The sequence below is a fragment of the Perca fluviatilis genome, chromosome 18 (genome assembly GCF_010015445.1).
Source record: "Perca fluviatilis chromosome 18, GENO_Pfluv_1.0, whole genome shotgun sequence".
Taxonomy (NCBI): Eukaryota; Metazoa; Chordata; class Actinopteri; order Perciformes; family Percidae; genus Perca; species Perca fluviatilis.
In genome coordinates this window covers 34,151,032-34,173,928 of record NC_053129.1, presented here as the reverse complement: position 1 = coordinate 34,173,928, position 22,897 = coordinate 34,151,032, and the positions used below count along the sequence as shown (strand labels likewise).

Genomic DNA, 22,897 nt, shown 5'->3' with positions numbered 1-22,897 from the left:
ACACACTGCTGTGTGTGTGTGTGTGTGTGTGTGTGTGTGTGTGTGTGTGTGTGTGTGTGTGTGTGTGTGTGTGTGTGTGTGTGTAAAAGTGTGTACAAGTGTGCTCAAATGTGTTACATTTGGCTGCAGGTAAGAAACTTTGTTTGAAATATGTTTTTATTTAAATTATTTGTGCATCTTTGCCTAATACTGAAAGTATTTATGCATCTTGGGTGGCATTTAGGAACAAAGGACTTAAACTAACTAAGTGTTGTGCCTTTTAGAATGGTTTGCACTAAAGGAAAGAAACCCAATACTTTAAGCTTTTTCTTTGCAAATGTCTCTGCAACTAGTGTACTTGAATTTTATTTATCTGAAACATTATGTTGTATAATTACAGTTTTGCACAATCAATATTGTCAACACTACATACTATATGGATTTTAGGCCATATCGCCCATCCCTAGTTGGACATTGTTTGAATTTTAACAATTCTGAGTCCCCAAATCCGATTCTTCCTTTCAATTCCTGTTCTTATCAATTCTTGTTTCCGGTTCTTTGAGGGTTGGAGTTGAAACGGGTCACATGCCTATTTCTCAAATAAGAGGAAAGTTTTATTTTGATTCAATAGTGGTTTGCGTAAAATGAAGCCAGATTAGGGCACCGCTTACTGTGCTCCATGGCTGCAACACAACAAGCGCCTGGCTGCTACGGAAACCAAAACTTGCGCATGTTAAATTTGTAAACGATGATCGGATTTGAAACCAAATCCTCCAAATGATTCCAATAAAGAAACAATTCTAATAAAGAAAAGATCCTGGTGGAATTGTAATTTTTGGAACGATTCCAAGTAGGAATCGGTTCTCAATGCCCAACCCTACTCAACTTGCCATTCAAAAGACCCTTTTTTTTTATCCATGTGTCGTTAAAAGGAATTTGCATTAATGTTGACAGCTCTAGTAAATATATCTAATTTTAAAGTTATCTTATTAATTTCCTATGTTTTTGTGTCTAAGTGACTGATGTAAACAACATCTTTGACATTGGGTTGAAAGGTTGAAATAAACTGAAATTACTGTTTAAGATCAAAACCTTACCCACATTGTGTTAACAAGTGTTAGGCTTATTTTCTGACGTATATGGCTCAACATTTGGACTCTTGTGGAAGTTGATGCAATCATCTCCGACGTTGATGATGTGTTTCAGGGCGCTCAGGATCAGCGTGCCAACGTCATTGTTGAGGTTGATTTCGTCATGGTAGTTCTCCACAGGGAAGATGCAGTTTATTGGAATTCCCACATCTACACTGAACTTCTCCATCTACGTTTAAAAAACAAACAAATTACAGCTCAGACCTTTGAACTATTGAGGCTTTTGTTTTAGCTTTACAGATACGATCAATTGGACGGATAATGACCTTATTAAGCAGATAAGTAGACCAGCAATAATAATGACCATCAACAATAACTTTGTGCAGATATTAGAAAAAAGCATTTGAACTTCTCTCTCAAGATTTTTTCCCTAATATTTTCCAAACTACTGTGCTCGTATTAAAAATGTTATTACCGTGTAACTCAATATTCAACTGTCATTCTATAACAAATTCATAATGCTACTGATGAAACATACCTTCTCCTTCAGGGACTTGACCTTGTAGACATTCTTGACATCTTGTTTGATTTCAGGACAGGCCTGATCAATCTTGGTGAAAATGGCCACTTGAGGAATATCTGCCAGAAGAACACAAAACTAGTCCTGTAACTGACACAAATACAGACAGACAACAGCTGCTGTTTTGGTATTACAGCAACTACAAAGTTACAGGAAGATGTTTTTTTTCAAGGAGTGTGATCTATAGAATCGTAAAGGTGCTCTAAGCGATGTCACGCGTTTTTTTAGGCTAGAACATTTTTTGTCACATACAGCAAACATCTCCTCACTATCCACGAGCTGCCTGTCCCCTGAACACACTGTAAAACAACGCGGTCTCTGTAGACAGCCCAGGCTCCACAAATGCCAACAAAAACAAACTGGCCAACCTTCACCATCAAACATAACAAACAGTCTTCCAGCGTTCCAGCTAATACCCGACAAGAAGGATTTTGGGGTGGGGGTTGGGGGGTTAGTGCGCGGAAGCACGGAAGGGAGGGAGAGGGCACGGGATGAGGAGGAGGGAGGGGCGAGCTAGCCTCGTTATGTTTGAAAATACTTTGAATGTCAACAAGAAGTGACGTCACCCAACATTGTTTAGAGCACCTTTAAGTAGTGAAGAATAAACATATTTCTGCTCTCACTTAGTTTACTGGCTTCACTCCTGATGTCGCAAATCTTCTTCACAATTCTTTCAGTTATGTTAGCTACTGCGTTGGCATCAATGACACAAACCAGAACATGCACTTTGTCGTTGGTAGTCGGATGTTGGTTGTAGAATGGATTATTCTCCAACAACGTTGATTCAGGATTGAACTGCAAAACAAATGTAAGTCCATGTTAAAGAACGGTTGAACCATGTAGCCTATAAACAAATAATTGAATATAATTTAAAATAATCACATTCACTAAATTTGTGAAAGATATTTCTGGAGCAACTGTACCGCATAATCTTCCTTCACGCGTCCCTTCAGAGCCAGTTTGACGTCGTCCACAGAGACACCTTTGTCCGGGGCCAGGCCCATGATGTCATTTAAGACAAAAGGGTAAAAGGTCTGTTGGTCTTTTTGAATCTTGTAGGTTGTGTACTATAAAAAAGATATGAAGAGTTAGCAATTATTATGATCATTATGAGCAAAAATCAACACATCAATACCCATTTACCATATAGTTAACCGTATTATATAGTTACATATCAGTGGTGTAGTCTAGTTTTCTGTTGTGAGTATACTGTGATTTTCCCTCCCAGCTTCATACTTGCCCATCCCAGAGTGAGGTCAAGGTCAAGTTCAAGGTAACTTTATTTATACCCGAAGGTAGATTTGGCTTACAGTGGGAAGTTGGGTGCGTCAGCCTCCTTTTTACAGACACACATACACATGCGTACATACACACCATCGGCAGCAGACTGTTAGAACATAAAACGTAACAAAGGAGACATCATTGTTCCTAAAATACACTAAGTGTATTCTGGATTCTGGGATTCTGGGTTGAGCAGTGGCTTTCCAATCAGCTTACTGGACCACTTCACAATTTGATTCAGACGATTTCTATTTTTAAGAGACAAGATCCCAAACCACAACACAAGGCAAAAAGACAAAACGGATTCAATAAAAGCATGATAAAATAGTCATCAAGGTTCTATCAATGTGGAAGGAGGAGAGTTTTCTCAGACAAAACAATCGCTGGTTTACCTTTTTATGAACATTGTCACAGTTTGCCTTAAAAATCAGTTTACTGTCAATAATCGTTCCAAGATATTTGTAGGTTTCGATGCATATTTTGTATTGTTACAGCATCAGCTTCATCTGGCTCATTTTCTATATATTCTGTACATTAACGTCTGCTGCAGTGTCACCTGAAGCGGCAGTAGCTTCATGGGCCGGCTTACGAAAACTGAAAGAGTGTAGTTTGAGTTTGCTTTCGTTTTATATCTCCTATAGTCTATAGCGATTCACATTAATGCCAAGCAACTGTGTTGTTGTTCCTAAGTGACTCGCAACACAGACGGTGAATTTATGAATGAAATTGTGAATGTTCTCTCACAAAACTATCATCGTTACGTATTCTCAGATTTTTTGTAAGTCGGTATATGGAAATTCTTGACCTTAATAATAATAAATTGATATTTCCTAGTGGGTATACGGCGTATACCTGCGTACCACGTAGACTACACCACTGTTACATATATCACATTTAAAAATTTACACTTTACAATCAGCATTTAGCAGACAGATTTAATAGTGTGTGACATTTATGCAGAAATCCCATATTTACGATCACAAAATGTGGTCTAACTGAGGGGCATAAGCAGTTTTAGTTGCATTAACTTGACAGCAGAGCGACAGCGCTTCCTAAATTCCTGCATGTTAGCTGTTTTGTGTGTGTGTGTGCAAAATGTTCAGTTTAAAAAACGGGAAGTCAGTTGCGCAGCAGTCAGAATTCTTGTCAACTGTGGGCCTTAAACAGTTTATTTGCAGTAGCTTTTTCAAAAGTTTCTTCCTAAATAATAGTTGAATGATGCTATGATCTCTTATACACAGTTTTATTTTCCCTTATTTCCCCCTCTAAACATTGTTTATTTTAGAGTAGTTTGGCTCACTGGATGTACAGTACTGTGATAAAGCCTGACATAAGGGCTTTGTTTTTTTACTTTTTTTATCCCTCAACCTTCATCCTTTTCCTTGAGTCATCCTCCTGTCTCCGGGGAGATTCTTCTGTCGCCACATACACACACACTGTCTGGTCTCACCCGGAGTACTTTTAACCATTTCCTTTATTTGACTGCACACAGCTCTTTCAAAGCTAGCACATGCACACATACTCTTAATAAAATATTCCTACAATTTTAACACAATCAAAAGTTGTTAATACCTTTTTAGTGAAACCTCCTTGAGAGGTGTTGTCCACCAAAGCTTGTCTGTACATTCTCTCTTTTACAACACTTTGGACAGAGTTGATGAAACTGGACTTTCCAGCTCCAACTGGTCCATGAAGAAGAATCCTGAGCTGCTGGCCATCAGTCTGAGGTTTATAGTTCTTTACATACTGCAGATCACTCTGGTTGTCTCTGCTCAGGAAAGGAAACATACATTACAGTATGTTAGACTTTAACAAAAACACAGACAACAAATGTAAATTACTCAGGATGCACGATATATTGACAGATACATTTATTGGAAAATTTATATTAGTATATTATTCTATGACGAATAGAGCCTATAATACCTACCTCACCCTTATGCACTTTATTGATCATTTTGATAGAGCAACTCCTACAGGCAGAACTTACCTACTGTAAGTTTAAACACATTAAAAAATATTAACAATATTATGTCATGTTAAAGTGCTCATATTATGCTCATTTTCAGGTTCATAATTGTATTTAGAGGTTGTACCAGAATAGGTGTACATGGTTTAATTTGAAAAAAACACCATCTTTTGTTGTGCTGCAGTTCCTCTTTTCACCCTGTGTGTTGAGCGCTCCGTTTTAGCTACAGAGTGAGGTACGCTAAAGTTAGCCATGGCGTTCCACAAGATTCAGTTCTTGGACCAATTCTATTCTCTTTATATATGCTTCCTCAAGGCAATATTATTAGGAAACACTCAATTAACTTTCACCGTTATGCGGATGACACCCAATTATACTTGTCAATCAAGCCAGACGAAACCAGTCAGTAAGCTAAACTTCAAGCATGCATTAAATCCTGGATGACCTAAAATTTTCTGAAGTTAAACTCAAATAAAATTGAAGTTATTGTGCTGGGCCCCAAACACCTCTGAACTTCATTATCTAAAGATATAGCTACCCTGAATGATTTTACAAATTTTACCGAGGAAGGCAGTGAGCTTGGTATGGAGATCATATTGCCTTATGGTTACATAATGACTGTTGAAATTAATTAACTCGTTCTTGTTTCCTGCGTCGTGGCTTAACTTTAACGTTATAGGACCTCAGCTGGGAGCTTTATGTAGACAGTAGGGGTGGTACGGTTCACAAATCCCACGGTTCGGTTCGTATCACAGTTTTAGGGTCACGGTTTTCTGTTCTGTAAGGTTCTTGTTATTTTTTCTTTTAATCTTTAACACTCCAGAATATACTTCAGCATATGATATATAGCTAAAATTAGTATATTGAATGCATATTGCACAATACATGCACACAGCGGCAGTTCTATATATATTTTTATATTTTAAATTATGTTTTATATTTTGATGGGGAGGCCAGGCTTCCTTTGGCCTCCAAGAGAAACCGCCGCTGGACAGTACCTAGGTAAGCACTGCTAGCCAGTCAGAAGCACAGTAAGAGGAATGCCCTGACAGTAGTGTTAATTTTGTCACCTATTTTTAATTTAGTCTTAGTCTTAGTCTTGTGCCAAACATTTTTGTTAGTTAAGTTTTAGTCGACTAAAAGTCTCGTCATTTTAGTCTAGTTGTAGTCAAAAGAGAATTCAAGGTATCTTAGTCGAGTTTTAGTCGACTAAAAATCTTGCCATTTTAGTCAAGTTTTAGTCAAAACATTTTAGTCTTTTTTTAAATAAATTATTTCTGATAACCATTTCAGTCAAATAGTTATAAAAATAAATAAATTATATAAAGTTATATAAATATTGAGCCTCTTCCTTATTTCACCAGTAAACGACAAAAACAATCACTGCATTGGAAAAGGATATTTTACAATAAAATAAATGCAGCACGAAACTGGCGAGGCGTATTTCAAGTGAACGCAACATGTGTTGTTTTTCAGACAACGGCAGCTGCAGACTGTCGTACGTCTCGTGTTGGAATCCTACATAGTGAAATAGAGACAAACTTTACACCGTTTAGCTGTCAGCATTGTAACCCTTTTATATATGTCAATGATTGTAACAGTGTTTAGCTACTCCAACTGCTAGCTAACGGTATGCTAACGTTACCTGTTGCCAAGTTTAGTGTTAACTAGCGCCCCGTGCAGCGATGTTTCGGTTGACTCTAACGTCCGTTTAGGAGCATCAGAGAGAAGCGCAGGCATTTAAGTGGCACCAAAATCTGCGTTGCTATTCGGTCCGGTAGATAGCGGTCGTTAGGGAACCTGTCGGTGCCGTAGCACCGGGTCTCGGTAACAGCTGAATATTTTATCTCATGATGAAAAAGTAGACGATTGTAGACGAAAATGAAGAGAGATTTTATCTTAGTTTTTATTTTATGCAAAACATTTTAGTGTCGTCTTTTTTCGTCAACAATAATGCATGTTAATTTAGTCTTAGTCAGCGTTTTTGGTCATTGGCGCAGTCTCATCATCGTCTCGTCTTAGTCATGGAAAAAAAGGTCGTTGACGAACATATTTAGTCTCGTCTCGTCTGACGAAATTAACACTACCTGACAGTACCTAGGTAAGGACTACTAGCCAGTCAGAAGCAGAGTATGAGGGCGTGCCCTGACAGTACCTAGGTAAGGACTACTAGCCAGTCAGAAGCAGAGTATGAGGGCGTGCCCTGACAGTACCTAGGTAAGGACTACTAGCCAGTCAGAAGCAGAGTATGAGGGTGTGGCCTGACAGTACCTAGGTAAGCACTGCTAGCCAGTCAGAAGCAGAGTATGAGGGCGTGCCCTGACAACACCTAGGTAAGGACTACTAGCCAGTCAGAAGCACAGTATGAGGGCGTGCCCTGACAGTACCTAGGTAAGGACTACTAGCCAGTCAGAATGGTGAGGCCTCCTATCTAGCACACATAAAGGCCCTTGAAGCATGGTGCAATGATAGCGAGCTAGAGATCAATGTGGCAAAGAAAAACGAGTTACTATTTTGCAAAAAACAAGATGTAACAATAGAGCCAGTTTTATTAAATGGCCTAGTAGTTGAAACTGTGGGAACTTTTAAGTACCTAGGTACGGTTCTTGACAACTATCTGAGTTTTTCAGATAACACAGACTATATTTTTAAGAAATGCTCACAACGACTCAGTCTCCTTAGAAGACTGAGCTGTCTGGGCGTCAGTGCTCAGATTACTGAGCTAGTATACACCACACACATTGAAAGTGTTTTAACTTTTCATCTCTCTGCTTGGTTTGGCCATTTAAGATGCAAACACAAGAACAAGCTTAATATAATTGTGTCAATAGCTAGCAAAATAGTGGGAAAACCCCCAAAACATCTGACCCAAATATACACTGATAGAATGAGGAAGAAAGCTAGGAAGATCAATGCAGATAGTACACACCCTCTTTCAAGCCAATTTGAGCTCCTGAAGTCTGGGAGGCATTTCAGAGTGCCTCTGGCAAAAAGTGTTTTTAAAAAATCCTTTATTCCAAATGCCATCAGTATCCTCAACCAAACCAAGTGACAAAATCAATATGAGCTGCTATCTTAATGAATTTAAGCATATTTATTCTGTTTTTATCTTGATATCTTTTTTTATACTCAACTTACTATGTCTGATATATTGTCTGTATTAAGGCATGGATACCCGACCCGAGGACGACGGGTCCCGACGGTACCCGACGGGCCGAGCCGGGTTCGGACAGATATTTAGAAATTATGGTCGGGGTCGGGTCGGGCTCGGTCACATCAGCGCGATAAGGAATTTGTTGTAAAATGGTGCTGCGGCTCCTTTTAAGAGAGCTCAGTGCGTGTGGGTTTGTGTGTGTGTGAGTGTGTGAGGTTAAGTGGGCAGAAGAGAGATAGCCTAGAGAAAGAGGAAGCAGACGTGTTGTAGATGCAACCGGAGCAGAGTTAATGGTTATTCATGTTATAACGTCTGTCCTGGAGGTAATGAGTCTCTCCTGGTTTTCTGATCACGGTCGGAAACGAAGCGATCACGAGAGGTTAACACGTTGAACATTTTAACAGCTTATTAACGTGCGTTTGTTGCCACGTATGTGCTGATGAGCTCATCTGTTGACATTTCCGAATGCCTTCCTACAGTTGCTTAATAAAAAAGGGCTTTCCACACAAACAAACGTAGCCTACATGTGTCAGAGAGGAAAAAAGATGAGATTTTAACTGTCTCGGGCTCGGGTCGGGGTTGGACATAAATTTCTTAATGCCTGTCGGGCTCAGCCCGATCCGGACTCTAGTCTGTATGTTTATTTCTTGTATGTCTGGTGAGCCAAAGGAAAATTTCCACCCTGGTGGACAATAAAGATTTATTCTATTCTATTCTAATAAAGAAAAGGGGAAAAGCCAAAAAGCATAATATGAGCACTTTAAATTGTGTACACAAATAATTAAATAAGTGATTCAAGAACATGCCTGATTTGATCACGTGAGAGCAGAAATTATTAATTTTTGTAAAAAAATTCTTGATTAGTTGTATTATAGCGAGCTTGCATTAGATAGATAGATAGAAAGATCTTTATTGTCATTGTATGCGATACAACAAAATTCTGTTGGAGCAATCCTTTCCAAATAGCAGCATAGAGTAAAAAGATAAAAATATAAACCTATATCCCCATATACACATATATACACATACACATCCATATATGTACGTACGCACGTACATACATATACAGAGTAAGAAGATAAAAATATACATATACATACATATGCATATATATACATACACATACACATATGCACATTAGTAACTCAAGAACAGTCTTTAGTAATAAAGATAGGACAGATAAAGAGAGACACACTCACCCCCAGTTAATTGACCTCCAAATTTCAATTTTTGGACTGTGGAAGTTGATGCAATCCTTTCCGAAGTTGATGAGGTGTTTCAGGGCGGTCAGGATAAGTGAGTCAACCTCATTGTTGAGGTCGATTTCTTCATGGTAGTTCTTCACAGGGAAGATGCAGTTTATTGGAATTCCCACATTTACGCTGAACTTCTCCATCTACGTTTAAAAAACAAACAAATTACAGCTCAGACCTTTGAACTATTGAGGCTTTTGTTTTCACTGTACCGATACGATCAATTGGACGGATAATGATCTTATTAAGCAGATAAGTAGACCAGCAATAATAATGACAATCAACACTAGCCGCTTTCCGACCGGAGGGATTTTTGCAGTTCCTAGAACATAAAATTCCTAGAACCCCTTTTTTCTCATGTTCCGACTAGACCAATTTGGGGAATTTTATGTTCCTCTGGCCACAGTTGCTGTAACTCTTTCAGCTCCTACTTCAGGGTTAGGGTCTTTTCGCTGTTCCCTTTTCAGCATCGGGACCTAGGTCAACGAGGGTACAGACAGACCAACAATGTTAACCATTTTTGCCATCTTATTCATCACTAAATTCACTTCTGTGAACATTTTAGGCGAGAAATAAACTGTTTAGATTTCGAATATAGGGCATTCTTACCAAATAACTAAATTTTCAACTGTGATTCTATTCGTAAAACTACTAATGAAACATACCTCTTCCTTCAGGGACTTGACCTTGTAGACATTCTTGACATCTTCTTTGATTTCAGGACAAACCGCATCAATCTTGGTGAAAATGGCCACTTGAGGAATTTCTGCAAGAAGAACAAAACTAGTCCTGTAACTAATACAAATACAGACAGACCACAACTGCTGTTCTGTGAATACAGAAGCTACAAACAAAGTTACAAGAGGTGGCATTAAGATGTTTTTTTTCAATGAGTGTGCTCTTTAAATTCTTTAGTAGTGAAGAATAAACATTTTTATGCTCTTACTCAGTTTACTGGCTTCAATCCTGATGTTGCGAATCTTCGCCACAGTTTCTTCAGTCATGTTAGCTACTGTGTTGGCATCAATGACACAAACTAGAACATGCACTTTGTCGTTGGTAGTCGGATGTTTGTTGTAGAATGAATTACCATCTGACAATGTTGATTGAGGATTAAACTGCAAAAGGAATTTGAGTCCATGTTAAAGAACGGTTGTATCATGTAGCCTATAAACAAATAATTGAATATAATCTAAAATAATCCCATTCACTAAATTTGTGGAAGATATTTCTGGAGCAACTGTACCTCATAATCTTCCTTCACGCGTCCCTTCAGAGCCAGTTTGACGTCGTCCACTGAGACACCTTTGTCCGTGGCCAGGCCCATTATGTCAGTAAAGACAAAAGGGTAAAAGGTCTGTTGGTCTTTTTGGATCTTGTGGGTTGTGTACTATAAAGCATATATGAAGAGTTAGTACAATTATTATGATAATTATGAGCAAAAATCAACACATCAATACCCAGCTACCATATAGTTAACTTTATTATATAGTTAATTAATTGAGTTTAGTTCCTTTTTATTCTATAGATCAGTTCTGATTAGTTTTTCTTGGTTAAACATGGACCAACAGGTAGCTCAGTCATTGGACAGTTTAATCTTGGTTACATATAGTTACATATATCACATAAAGATTTCTTTCTTTACAGTTTACAATCAGCATTAAGCAGACAGATTCAATAGTGTGTCACATTTATGCAGAAATCCCATATTTACAATCACAAAATATGGTTAGTCTGCTTTGCATTCACATCACAAATTTGGAGATTCGGACCTTAGGAATTGGAGCTGAAAACTGTTTTAGGAGAAACAGCACTGGTCATTTGTTGTTACATTGTATGCTCAGCTACAAAGATGGCTGCGTTGCCTTGCATACGTGGATCCCAGCCTCTTCGGGCTTGGACCCCTGATAATTATGATTAAACATCTTACTATTGCAATGATTTATATGCCATAATTAATTTGTTTTTGTCTGTCAATACAATCAAAAGTTGTTAATACCTTTTTGGTGAAACAGCTGCCAGAGGTGTTGTCCACCAAAGCGTGTGTGGACATTCTGCCGTGTAAGACACTTTGGACAGAGTTGATGAAACTGGACTTTCCAGCTCCAACTGGTCCATGAAGAAGAATCCTGAGCTGCTGGCCGTCAGTCTGAGGTTTATAGTCCTTGACGTACTGCAGATCACTCTGTCTCTGTTTGTCTCTGCTCAGGAAAGGAAACATACATTACAGTATGTTAGACTTTAACAACAACACAGACAAACAAATGTAAATTACTCAGGATGTACGATATATCGACTGATACATTAATTTGCACACTTATATTAGTATATTGTTTTAATAATAATAATAAAATGATAGGTGATGAATAGAGCCTATAATAATGACCTCACCCTTATGCACTAAAAGTATCACAGCTGTCCCCCAACCCTTTAAATGTCTTTATTAATACAACATGTCTGATTTTACAGATTATGTCAAAGCATTTAACTTTAATTCTTAGGCAAAATGCTCTATAAAAGTAGAGCTGGGCAATAAATCAATTATTTGAATTAATTTGAATTTATAGTTTATAGATAAGATTTTCACTTGAACTTGGGTAATTGCAGTAGGGTTGAGCTCCCGTAGTTTAACGTACAGTGTCGAGGATGTGTCAGTGTTTTTGTTCCAGAGCTATGCACAAATTTATGCAAAAAACTCCCAGATTGTGAAGAACTAAACATTGGCAGGTATGCGTATGGTCACAAATAAGTAATTGCACAAAAATGAGAAATTCTAGAGTATTAATAAGTATTAAGCAAGCATGCATTAGTAATTTGAAAGAACAAATAAGTAACAAAGTTCACTTTTAGGTGCATACTTACGCCCAGGTTATTGTCCTCCAAGGTTTACTGAAAACTAAAAAAAAAAAAAAAAAAAAAAAAAAAGTACGATAAATGTTAATATAAAACAAAATCTTCCAACAGTTGTTTAACTTCGTATGAATGAGAACTAATTTGCAAAAATTATCTCACTAGGAGCAGGTGGGGGGTCAGGAGAGAGTGGACGGGAAGAAGAGCTGGAGCGTCCTCCCATGTCTGTGAAGTAAAATATATAAATGAGCTAAACTTTGAACAAATTGTTAAGGTGACTAAACATCTTGGTGGAAAAGTATATGAACATATCGATGGTAAATTACAATAAAGCATCACATTCATTATTTAACTCTCACACTTCTTAATATTGAATGAACTAAGTAAAAAGAGTTTATGTTTTTTGGAAATATTCATTGAAAATGTGTTGAAGTTGATTGGACGGAGCAGATGTAAAGATAACCCAAATAATTAAAATAGTCAATGATTTTTTTTAACTATTAACAACAAATTAAAACATTTAAACATTTAAAAAATGCATCCACTTTGGAAATTAACTGATTCAGTCTGTACAAAATTAAAATCCTTAAGGCTATGTTATGTTGTGGTGGAGTTTTGTTAAATCTCTATTGGACCCAAGCCTGTCCTTTCTCAAAATCCTACCAAAGTAACAATACCGCATGTGAACATAGCCCAGAGTGTTTTATGAACTGTAAAGTATTTCGTGAATGAAACTCAACCTAACACAATATATAAAACTATGAAATATAAAACTATAATAACTATAGAATGTATAGATTACCTCTAAACAACAGGGTTTACTTAAAATTAAACCAAATATAAGTAGAAATTTAACTTATACCAGGCGACATAATATTTTCCCAATACTATTCTGTAAACAATGTTAAAATCATCAATACAGAAAACACAATTTACCATTTAAACATATGATAACAAACTTTAGGGAAAAACTTATAGCTACTGTTGTACTGGAAGTAAGACAAGGCAGAATGTGAGATAAGAGATTATTAAGAGCAATTTATATACAACTGCCACTTTCACTTTTCACCAGCAATTAAACATGATCTGTCTCAGTGTGACTCGTAGAGGAGAGAGCTCTGATACCATCGGCACGCCTGCTTTGCGCTGCAAAACCCCCCAGCTTTCAAAGCTCAGTTTAGCTGAGATACGTTATCTTAGACAAATTAGCTAACATAACTACCCAGACAAATGAAACCACGTTTGTTACAAGACATGTTAGCCACATCACGGTAGCATTACACTAACATTAGCTAGTTAGGTTAGCCACAAATCACATCCAAAAGTTAGAAAACCTTACATAATACACCAAGCTACAAGCTTAACTTTATCTATGCTTATTAACTTACATCTTCACGTTCAAAACATCAGGGACGTGTCATGTTTGGGGAGGAGCTCCAGCTGCAAAACATAGCCCAGTTGTTTTAAAATATCCATAACTTTACGGGTGAAATTATTGAGCCAGTCATGCTTGTTACTAACCTAGCTCTGGGGAGCTTATTTCCTTGGATTAAGGTGGCACCAAAATCATGGTTGCAGCTGTCGCCGCGGTCCTGCTGCACGCCCTGCTATGCCCTATTACACCCTGCTACGCCCTGCTACGTTTGGCTATGTCGTGCTACGCCCTGCTATGCTCTGCTGTGCCCTGCTACGTCCTGTAATGCCCTGCAGTGCCTTGCTATGCCATGAACTACTACAACTAGTATTTTTACTTTTCATCACACCCCCAACCGGCACTTTCAGACACCGCCTACCAAGAGCCTCGGTCTGTCCAAGGTTTCTTCCTAAAAGGGAGTTTTTCCTCGCCACTGTCGCACTAAAGGCTTGCTCTTGGGGAAATTACTAGAATTGTTGGGTCCTTGTATATTATAGTGTGGTCTAGACCTACTCTATCTGTAAAGTCTCTTGAGATTACTCTTGTTATGATTTGATACTATAAATAAAATTGAATTGAGGGAAATAAGTGCTCCATATGTGAGGTCTTTTTGTAATCCACCACGGCTCACCAAAAACACGGTCCACTGCTCATTCAAGTCCAGCACAAATATAAAATAAAAAAATGACTTGTTGCATCTTCATAGGTGACTGTACATCCAGCGACAAACAAGCATTTTGGGGCAAAGTAGCCCCAATATAGTCCCAAGTCAATATCTACCAAGGAAATCGCCTAGTCTTAATCTGCATTGCTATTTTGACTTGTTGTGAATACGCAGGCCACAAGAAGTAATACGTTTTTTTTGGCTCACTTTTACTCACGACATGCTATCCGGCAAAAAAGGATTCCATTCACTATGCTAAGCTAAACTAGCAGTGGCGCTGCCAGACTAAGACAATGCATGCACTGAGACAAAAATGCGTTTGACCACCTATATAAATCTAGGGGAGACGGTGAATAACCCTTTTTCAAAAAACAGTGGCGTGTTCCTTTAAGGTGACTGAACACCTCGGTGAAAAAATACAATATTTTTTAAATGTCAATTTTAAATTACAATACAGCGTCACAATTATTATTCACCTTTCAGACTCATTATTATTAATATTGAATCAACTAAGTAAAAAGAGTTCTTGTGTTTTTGTAAAAATACATTCAAAATGTGTTGGAAGTTCCCACCTTAGACCAGTGGACCCAAAGAGTCAAAGCTGTCAATTATATGTAAATATAACAGCAAAATTACAATTCTATATGGACATTTATTTAGAGAGGTGGTCGCCTGTCATACAGTATACGGCCATTGAATAGAGTGTTGAATTAGAACTGGACACTTGCAATTAGGCAAGTAACCTCTCACATCTTGTGTGTCCTTGTGTAGCATGTCGATTATTGTGTATATAAGTGCATGTCAATACTATTTGTTTTTGTACCATGTTGTGTGAGACGCTTTGTCATGGATCTTGTTTTAATAAATGTTAAAAAATAAATAAAATAAAACATGTTCTACTTCTGTAATTTCACTCATATAGTCAAACATAATCTTACATTTATTTTTTTATGCCTGTAATGTATGTCATGAGTGAATCTCAACCAAACACAATATAAATGAGCATAATTACAAAAACTATATAAATTAAAGGTGAACCCTTGTGTTGTCCTCCCATATCAAAATTAACACATTTGTTAACACGTTTTCTGCACTTTTTTTCAACTACCACCAGTATACACATACACCAACTTGTTACCACTATTATTATTATGAAATTTTATCTAATTTTAGAGTAAAAAAATGCTTAACGTATAAATTATTATGACTGATAGTTTATAGATAATCACAGACTGTCAAAGTTTAATCAGAAATTGATTAAAACACCCAAAAGTCAATGATACCATTGAACTGATCTTTACTTTTACTTGTGAAGAGCATTCACGGAATCATCTGTGTTACTTTTCTTTTTTAAGATGATTTTTTTGGGCATTTCTGCCTTTAATGGACAGGACAGCTAGGTGAGAGAGAGAGAGAGGGGGAAGACTTGCAGGAAATTGTCACAGGTCGGACTCGAACCCTGGACCTCTGCGTCGAGGCATAAACCTTTCAGTATATGTGCGCCTGCTCTACCAACTGAACCAACCTGGCCACCATCTGTGTTACTTTTGGGCAATTTGGTTGAAAGAAACACAAATTTGTCATGTAGAATCTTTGAAAATGGGTCAAATTTGACCCGAGGACAACAGGAGGGTTAACCAAAAAACTTATTAAAACGGAGATTACACAATGCCTTTTTAAAGGATTCATCATTTTCCTTATTATATTCTTTAAATTAGCAATGTTAAAATCATCAGATCACAAAAACAGAATTTAGCATTTAAATATAAAAGAACAAACTTTATAGAAAGAAAAGTAATACCTGCTTTTGTACCGGAAGAAAGTCAAAGGAAGAATGAGAGTCCAGGGGCTATATTGGAGAAATTTATACAGTCACTTGTAATAAAGTAATACAGTATATATATATATATATATATATATATATATATATATATATATATATATATATATATATATATATATTATAATGGATTCTTAAATACTGGCATAAACCAAGCAAGAGGCCAGCCTCAGCATATGAAAAATGCTCAAGAAACACACAAGGATATATATATATATATATATATATATATATATATATATATATATATATATATATATATATTTCTAACAATCGCTACATTTAGATGAAGTGTAGTAAGATTAGAGAGTCAAGAAAATAAACAAATGAATAGTGTGTAGACAGATTATTTTGCTATTACACTAACACTGCAGGCTTACCGTTATGCTTGATCGCAGGCGGTGTGAAGTACAATGAAGTGAAATCAACACAATCAGTGGGAACCAGACAAAAAGAAGAACTGGTAAATAACCACTGTGGTTAGCATTTCTTTTTTCTCATGCAAGAACACAGAAGTACAGAAACAAAAATAGAAAAGGTTGAACATTTAAAATGCATGCAGATTTAACGTATACTTAAAACACACACACACAGTCCTCACGTACATTTTAACCACACACAAACTGTTCTCACGTATACTTAAAACACACACACACTGTCCACACGTACATTTTGACCACACACACTGTTCTCACGTATACTTTATATACACGTATATAAACACTCAATTCCAAGTATACTTTAAACACACACACACACACACACACACACACTTCATGTATACTTTAAACACACAGACACACACTATCCTCACATACACTAAACATACAAACACACACACTGTCCTCACGTATACTTTAAACACACACACACACACACACACTGCATGGATTGCATTTATTTTTTCTCATGCAAAAACAGAAAAACAGAACAAAAACAGAAAAGGTTTAACATTTAAAATGTATGCAGATTTCACGTATACTTAAAACTTACGCACAGTCCTCACATACATTTTAACCACACACACTGTCCTCACGTATACTTTAAACGCACACACACACACACAGTCCTCATATATACTTTAAACACACACACACACACGCACGCGCACACACACACACAAACACACACAGTCCTCATATATACTTTAAACACACACACACACACACGCGCACACACACACACAAACACACACAGTCCTCATATATACTTTAAACACACACACACACACACGCACGCGCACACACACACACAAACACACAGTCCTCATATATACTTTAAACACACACACACACACACACACACACACAGTCCTCACGTACAGTCTGTGATGCCATGAGTAGTGTTGGGAGTAACAGCGTTATTTTTTCAGTAACGGAGTAATCTAATTCATTACTTTTCCCATCGTTGCAACGCCATTATCGTTACTGAGAATGTAAAGCGCGAGGCGTCAGGCTTTGGCTGCACATCAGCTGCCTGGAGAGAGCAGGGGGGGGGGGATGACACCGTTGCAAATGCGATGATGATTGGCTGAGTGGGATGCCCTCCTCACGCTGTCTCACTGCACTCTGACACGTTCTTGAACTGGAAGTACTCCGGCACTACCGCTCGATTGAAATTAAAGGCGAGAACGTTTATGTAACATGCGTGAGCTCCAGCGAAGGAGACTCTGTTAAAACAAGCAACGCTCAATTTTTCGGGTCAGCAACATCTTTGACGTTAAAGATGTTATAGAACGTAATAGCGTTATAGAACATAAAAAATAACGTCAGTTACTTTGCTGAGTAACTAATTACTTTTACAATGTGGTAACTGAGTTACTAACTCAATTACTTTTTGGGAGAAGTAATTTGTAACTGTAACTAATTACTTTTTTAAAGTAAGATGACCAACCCTGGTCATGAGAGGTTTTTCTTTTCAGCAGGCAGGGTGTAGGGCAGAGACAAGCCAAAACGTGGTTGCAGGCAAACAGAGGTTTTATTTTAAAGCAGTCTTTTCAGAAAATAGTCCAACTCAAAAACTTACTGGGAGTAAAACTACCTGGTTTAGCAAAGTCCTGGTAGCTTAGGTTCTTTCCCCATGAACTCTGCTTCTCTTCTCTCTGCCTCTGCTCTCTTTGTCTTCTCCCAGTGTATGAGCAACTGCTGTAATCAACAGGCTGAGGCATTTGCACCTCCTGTGCAGTGCATTCTGGAACTTGTAGTTTGGGTGGCGGCCATTTTGTCACAGGGTAGCCAATCCTGTAGAGGAAAATAGCGTCCCTCTACCACACGTCCCCTTGTGATGCCACAGCTCTAAACACACACACTGCCCTAAAGTCAATAACGCAGCATTTCATTGTTATTTTAACAGAGCATTAGTAAAATGCTCCTAGGCTCGTGCACAACGCGTGCACACTATGCTTGTTACACACACAGGGACGCACAGCAGCACCCACACACACACACACACACACACACACACACACACACACACACACACACACACACACACATGCAGAAGATTACAAATAAAAATATTATGGTGCAAATCCTCCATCATAATAGCAATGCTCCAAGGTCCAAACGCACCTGGCTTTTAAAGGGAATGGGAGATGATCTCTGATTGGTTGATTGCATGTTACGCCCAAAACACACCTATGATTAATGAAGACACTAAGTTTCTTTGAAGCAAATTGCCCCAAAATAACATGACTGTGTGGATGTACGTTGTATGGAAGCCATGTAACATTCTTGGCAGGTAAAATTAATGATTACTTTCATTGAATTGGTGTTTTTTTATTTTTTATTTTTTATTTTATAGCATTTGAAATAAACTGTGATCCACTCAACATGCTCTGATCTTAGCTATCAGTCAAAATAATCCACAGTTTCTGTTTTATTTTAACAAAAAAATAGGTATTATGTCATTTACATTATGTTTATTGACCATCGATTAAAAAATGCGTTGAAAAGCGTTGGAAAAACAGCCAAAAGAAGGACAACAAGTTCACTGTCTATGGGAAGACAATACAAGGGTTAAATGTACAAATTGTGTTACATGTTTAAATGTATACATTTAAGGAGACTTTAACGGTCATCCAGCAGTGGGTTGCTGTATCCGCAGGGTAATGTTGGCTAAACTGAGGCTGCAGCCCTCTGAACAGATATTTAATACCAAGCTTCAGTCGGAGACTGCCCATTTCTCGAAGCTCCATTGTTCCGACCTCTCAATAACACGAAAAATTCCCTTTGGTCCGACGTTCCTTTGTTTTGATAAAAAATAAAAAATAAGAATAATGTATGGGGTAAACTTAAGTTACAGCCTTCAAAACGGATAAAATGATAGTGGCACGCTTTAGTCACTGTGGTTTACTATTATTACATGTGAACGAAATGCAATTTCATCCGAATCCACCTGCCTGTGCTTTTTCCTTACACACGGTTCAGGTGGACTGAGAGGATCTAACCAGGCACGTAAGTACCTACAATTTAAATAAAGCAGTTTTATTCTATAAACCTTAATGGGCAATTTCTTTTTGTTTCAACCCTGGACCCTATTTTCCCAAAAGTTTGTATTTTAAGTGACTAATATTATAACCTCAATCTCCAACACACAGAATGAAGGTAAGTTGCTCATTTTTCCTTTTCAACATCTATACCAGGGGTCTCCAACAAGTAGCTTGCAAGCAGGTTTCCAGTAGCTCGCCAATAGGTTGACAAACTGAGACACTAAATGACCAGAATATTCAAAGTGAGGTAGCTGACTTTGTGGCAACGTGATATCATGACTTCGTGTAAAAACATACACGCCAAGTGCCGGGTTATCTGTACGCTATTTGAGCTATCCGCCTGCATGTCTACGCTCTATACAGCGGACAGCAGTCTGCAACGTCACAGCGTAAACACTTTCTAAAAGCCACGTGGCGTGTTATCGCAAGGCTATGTGTTAGCGCGAGGTTACGGTTTAGGAAAAGAAGAACTGGTTGGGTTTAGAAAAAAAAAATACGTGGGAAACATCACACGCGGGACGCTATGGCTACTCGCTATGGCGTTAATTCACATCATAACCGCAAGGTAATGTTAGGTCAATGGAGGCCAACAAGCGTTGATAAAACCGCTAAAACAAGTATGTGTCTTGATAACACGCCTATAATGGCATACGAATTGGCGTGTCATCCATACGCCACTTCATGATGATCAGTCTGTGTGGGCCATAGAAGGGTAAAGTGGTCATGTTTTCTTGGACCCTGATGTGAATATTTTCAGTGAAGTAGATATGACTATGTGGGCTAAAAGAAGTGTAAAACAGTCATGAACCTTGACATGAAGTGAAGATTTTTCATCAGCTTTGGGTTTTGCAATTTCACCCGTGTACAAACAGCTTCATTCAACTTATATGTGATGTGTAAATAAATATAAGCGATGTGATGCAAAGTAGCTTTTGGCCACTTCAGTTTCACAAAAGTCTCCTTTAGCGTCATATAACGTGCTTTATCTAAAGGTGCTTGGTCGGGACTATTGGCGTCACTTTTGATGCAGTTACTTTACGGGAACGTTCGTGGGCGGGCTTACGTTTCCGTGACACGCGGGAAGAACGGGATGGTTAAAGAAGAAAGTGACTTTAGGAAAGGTGCCACGCGAGACACAAACCCCGGTCTCCTTGGTGAAAGTCCTGTGTTGTTTGACCCATCCACCCCCCCCAACCAACCTCCCTACACAGAATTTCGGCCTTACGTACTACTTGCTAAACCCCCGTATAGCTGCTGCTCTCCCCCTGGTACGTTCTACGCTTTTTTTGATGCTTCAGACGCTGACAGCCACTGTCCAAACGTCCGTATTTTACGAGTTCAGAGTGAGAACGGGTTGGTATAAATAATATAAACATATGTAGGTTTTAAAATTAAGTTAATTGTTAACGCAATAAACAAAACTAGTTATAAAGATGGAGACACTAATCGCTCTGTCAGATTATTGAAGAAACAACAAATGAAAGGTCCTGAAAAGTCATTTTTTTTAAATTATAAGTGATGAATTCTTACATTAACACATCATTTACAAAGTTAGAACAATTTCAGTCAATTTCCATGAGAAACTTTTTGTCTTCGCTCTCACCGATTTAAAAAAGATGTTACATATCTCATGTCATATGTAATTTAAATCTGATTAAACCAAACCTACACATTCCTAAAGAAGCAGATTAACTGAGCGGTTGAGTGTTGAACTCCTACAATACCCAATACAACAATACATTAGTTTTTTTCTTTATTGCTGCATATTTAGTGATAGATATTTCATGTTACTGAGACAGACTGAAGATTTTAAAGGCAAGTTTTTAGATCCCTTTAAAGTGCTCATATTATGCTTTTTGGCTTTTCCCCTTTCCTTTATTGTGTTATATATCTTTTTTTGTACCGTTATAGGTTTACAAAGTGAAAAAGCCCAAAGTCCACCCCAAAGGGCCTTACCATCTCCAACGGAAAACACTGTTCACCAACTGCTCCAAACAGCTCTATTGTAGTCCAGCCTTTACTTCAGAGACAAACGTGGTCACTTTGGAACACACGTTATAATGCTCCGCCTAGCTGCTAGCGTGGCACGCCCTCATACTCTGCTTCTGACTGGCTAGTAGTCCTTACCTAGTTACTGTCAGGGCACGCCCTCATACTCTGCTTCTGACTGGCTAGTAGTCCTTACCTAGGTACTGTCAGGTCATGCCCTAATATTCTGCTTCTGACTGGCTAGTAGTCCTTACCTAGGTACTGTCAGGACCCCTCATACTCTGCTTCTGACTGGCTAGTAGTCCTTACCTAGGTACTGTCAGGCCACGCCCTCATACTCTGCTTCCTGACTGGCTAGTAGTCCTTACCTAGCTACTGAGCATGTGCGACTCCCAACAAAGATGGAGCAGAAGTGAGATGTCTCACTCTGTAGCTAAAACAGAGAGCTCAACACACAGGGTGAAAGAGGAGGCTGCAGCAATGTGCAGTACAACAAATATATGGTGTTTTCTGAAAATTAAACCACATAAACCTATTCTTGTACAACCTGTAAAACACAATTATGAACATGCAAATTAGTATAATATAGAGCCCTTTAAAATAAAACATACAAATGTGGCAAGCAAAAGTAATAAATCATAGATTGTTAGAAATCCTGCTGGTTAATGTCACATATTGTTATTTTGATATGACATAGCACGAAGTTGCTGACTCTTATGGAAGTTGATGCAGTCCTCTCCAAAGTTGATGATGTGTTTCAGGGCTCCAGGATGAGTGAGTCAACGTCACTGTTGAGGTCGATTTTCGATCGTTAGTTCTTCACAGGGGAAGATGCAGTTCATGGGAATTCCAACATTTACACTGAATTGCTCCATCTATGATTAAAAATAATCACAGCATCCTCAGACCTCAGGACAGTATACCGATGAATTGGACTGATACAAATCTTATTAAATTGGATCAAGTACTGGCCAGACATGAACCAATTGTGTCCGTCTTCATCAAGGTCGATGCATGATACTTAGGCAAACAAAAATTGAGAATTGATTTGAGGTTGCAGCCTCTCTTCTAGCAACATGACACATGACTGCGTAAACATACCACCACTTTCTAAAGCCACGATGGCGTGTTATCCCCAGGCTTACGTGTTATCACGAGGTTACGGTTGGGTTTAGGAAACGTCCACACGTGACTTGTGTTTAGGAAAAGAAGAAGCGGGGTTCAGTTTTTTGACATGGGAAAAGAACAACTGGTTGGGTTTAGGGAAAGAACAAACGTGGAAAGGAAACATCACACGCAGGACACAAAGGAACCGGGACACATGGGACCACGATGCCCAGTCT

At 38.2% G+C, this 22,897-nt stretch overlaps 1 protein-coding gene across 1 annotated transcript in view; it reads right to left on the bottom strand.

The window, feature by feature from the left end:
* Window positions 1-314: 314 nt before the first annotated feature.
* LOC120546562 overlaps window positions 315-22,897 on the bottom strand; it is a 63,536-nt gene continuing 40,953 nt past the window's right edge. The window contains exons 7-16 of the mRNA XM_039781552.1: window positions 10,554-10,697; window positions 10,254-10,425; window positions 9,973-10,073; window positions 9,739-9,783; window positions 9,254-9,450; window positions 4,504-4,699; window positions 2,574-2,717; window positions 2,274-2,445; window positions 1,609-1,709; window positions 315-1,299 (exon numbers count right to left, since the gene is read on the bottom strand). Coding sequence (XP_039637486.1) covers window positions 1,087-1,299; window positions 1,609-1,709; window positions 2,274-2,445; window positions 2,574-2,717; window positions 4,504-4,699; window positions 9,254-9,450; window positions 9,739-9,783; window positions 9,973-10,073; window positions 10,254-10,425; window positions 10,554-10,697 — 1,485 coding nt within the window. The 3' untranslated portion in view covers window positions 315-1,086. The remainder of the gene's footprint in view (window positions 1,300-1,608; window positions 1,710-2,273; window positions 2,446-2,573; window positions 2,718-4,503; window positions 4,700-9,253; window positions 9,451-9,738; window positions 9,784-9,972; window positions 10,074-10,253; window positions 10,426-10,553; window positions 10,698-22,897) is intronic.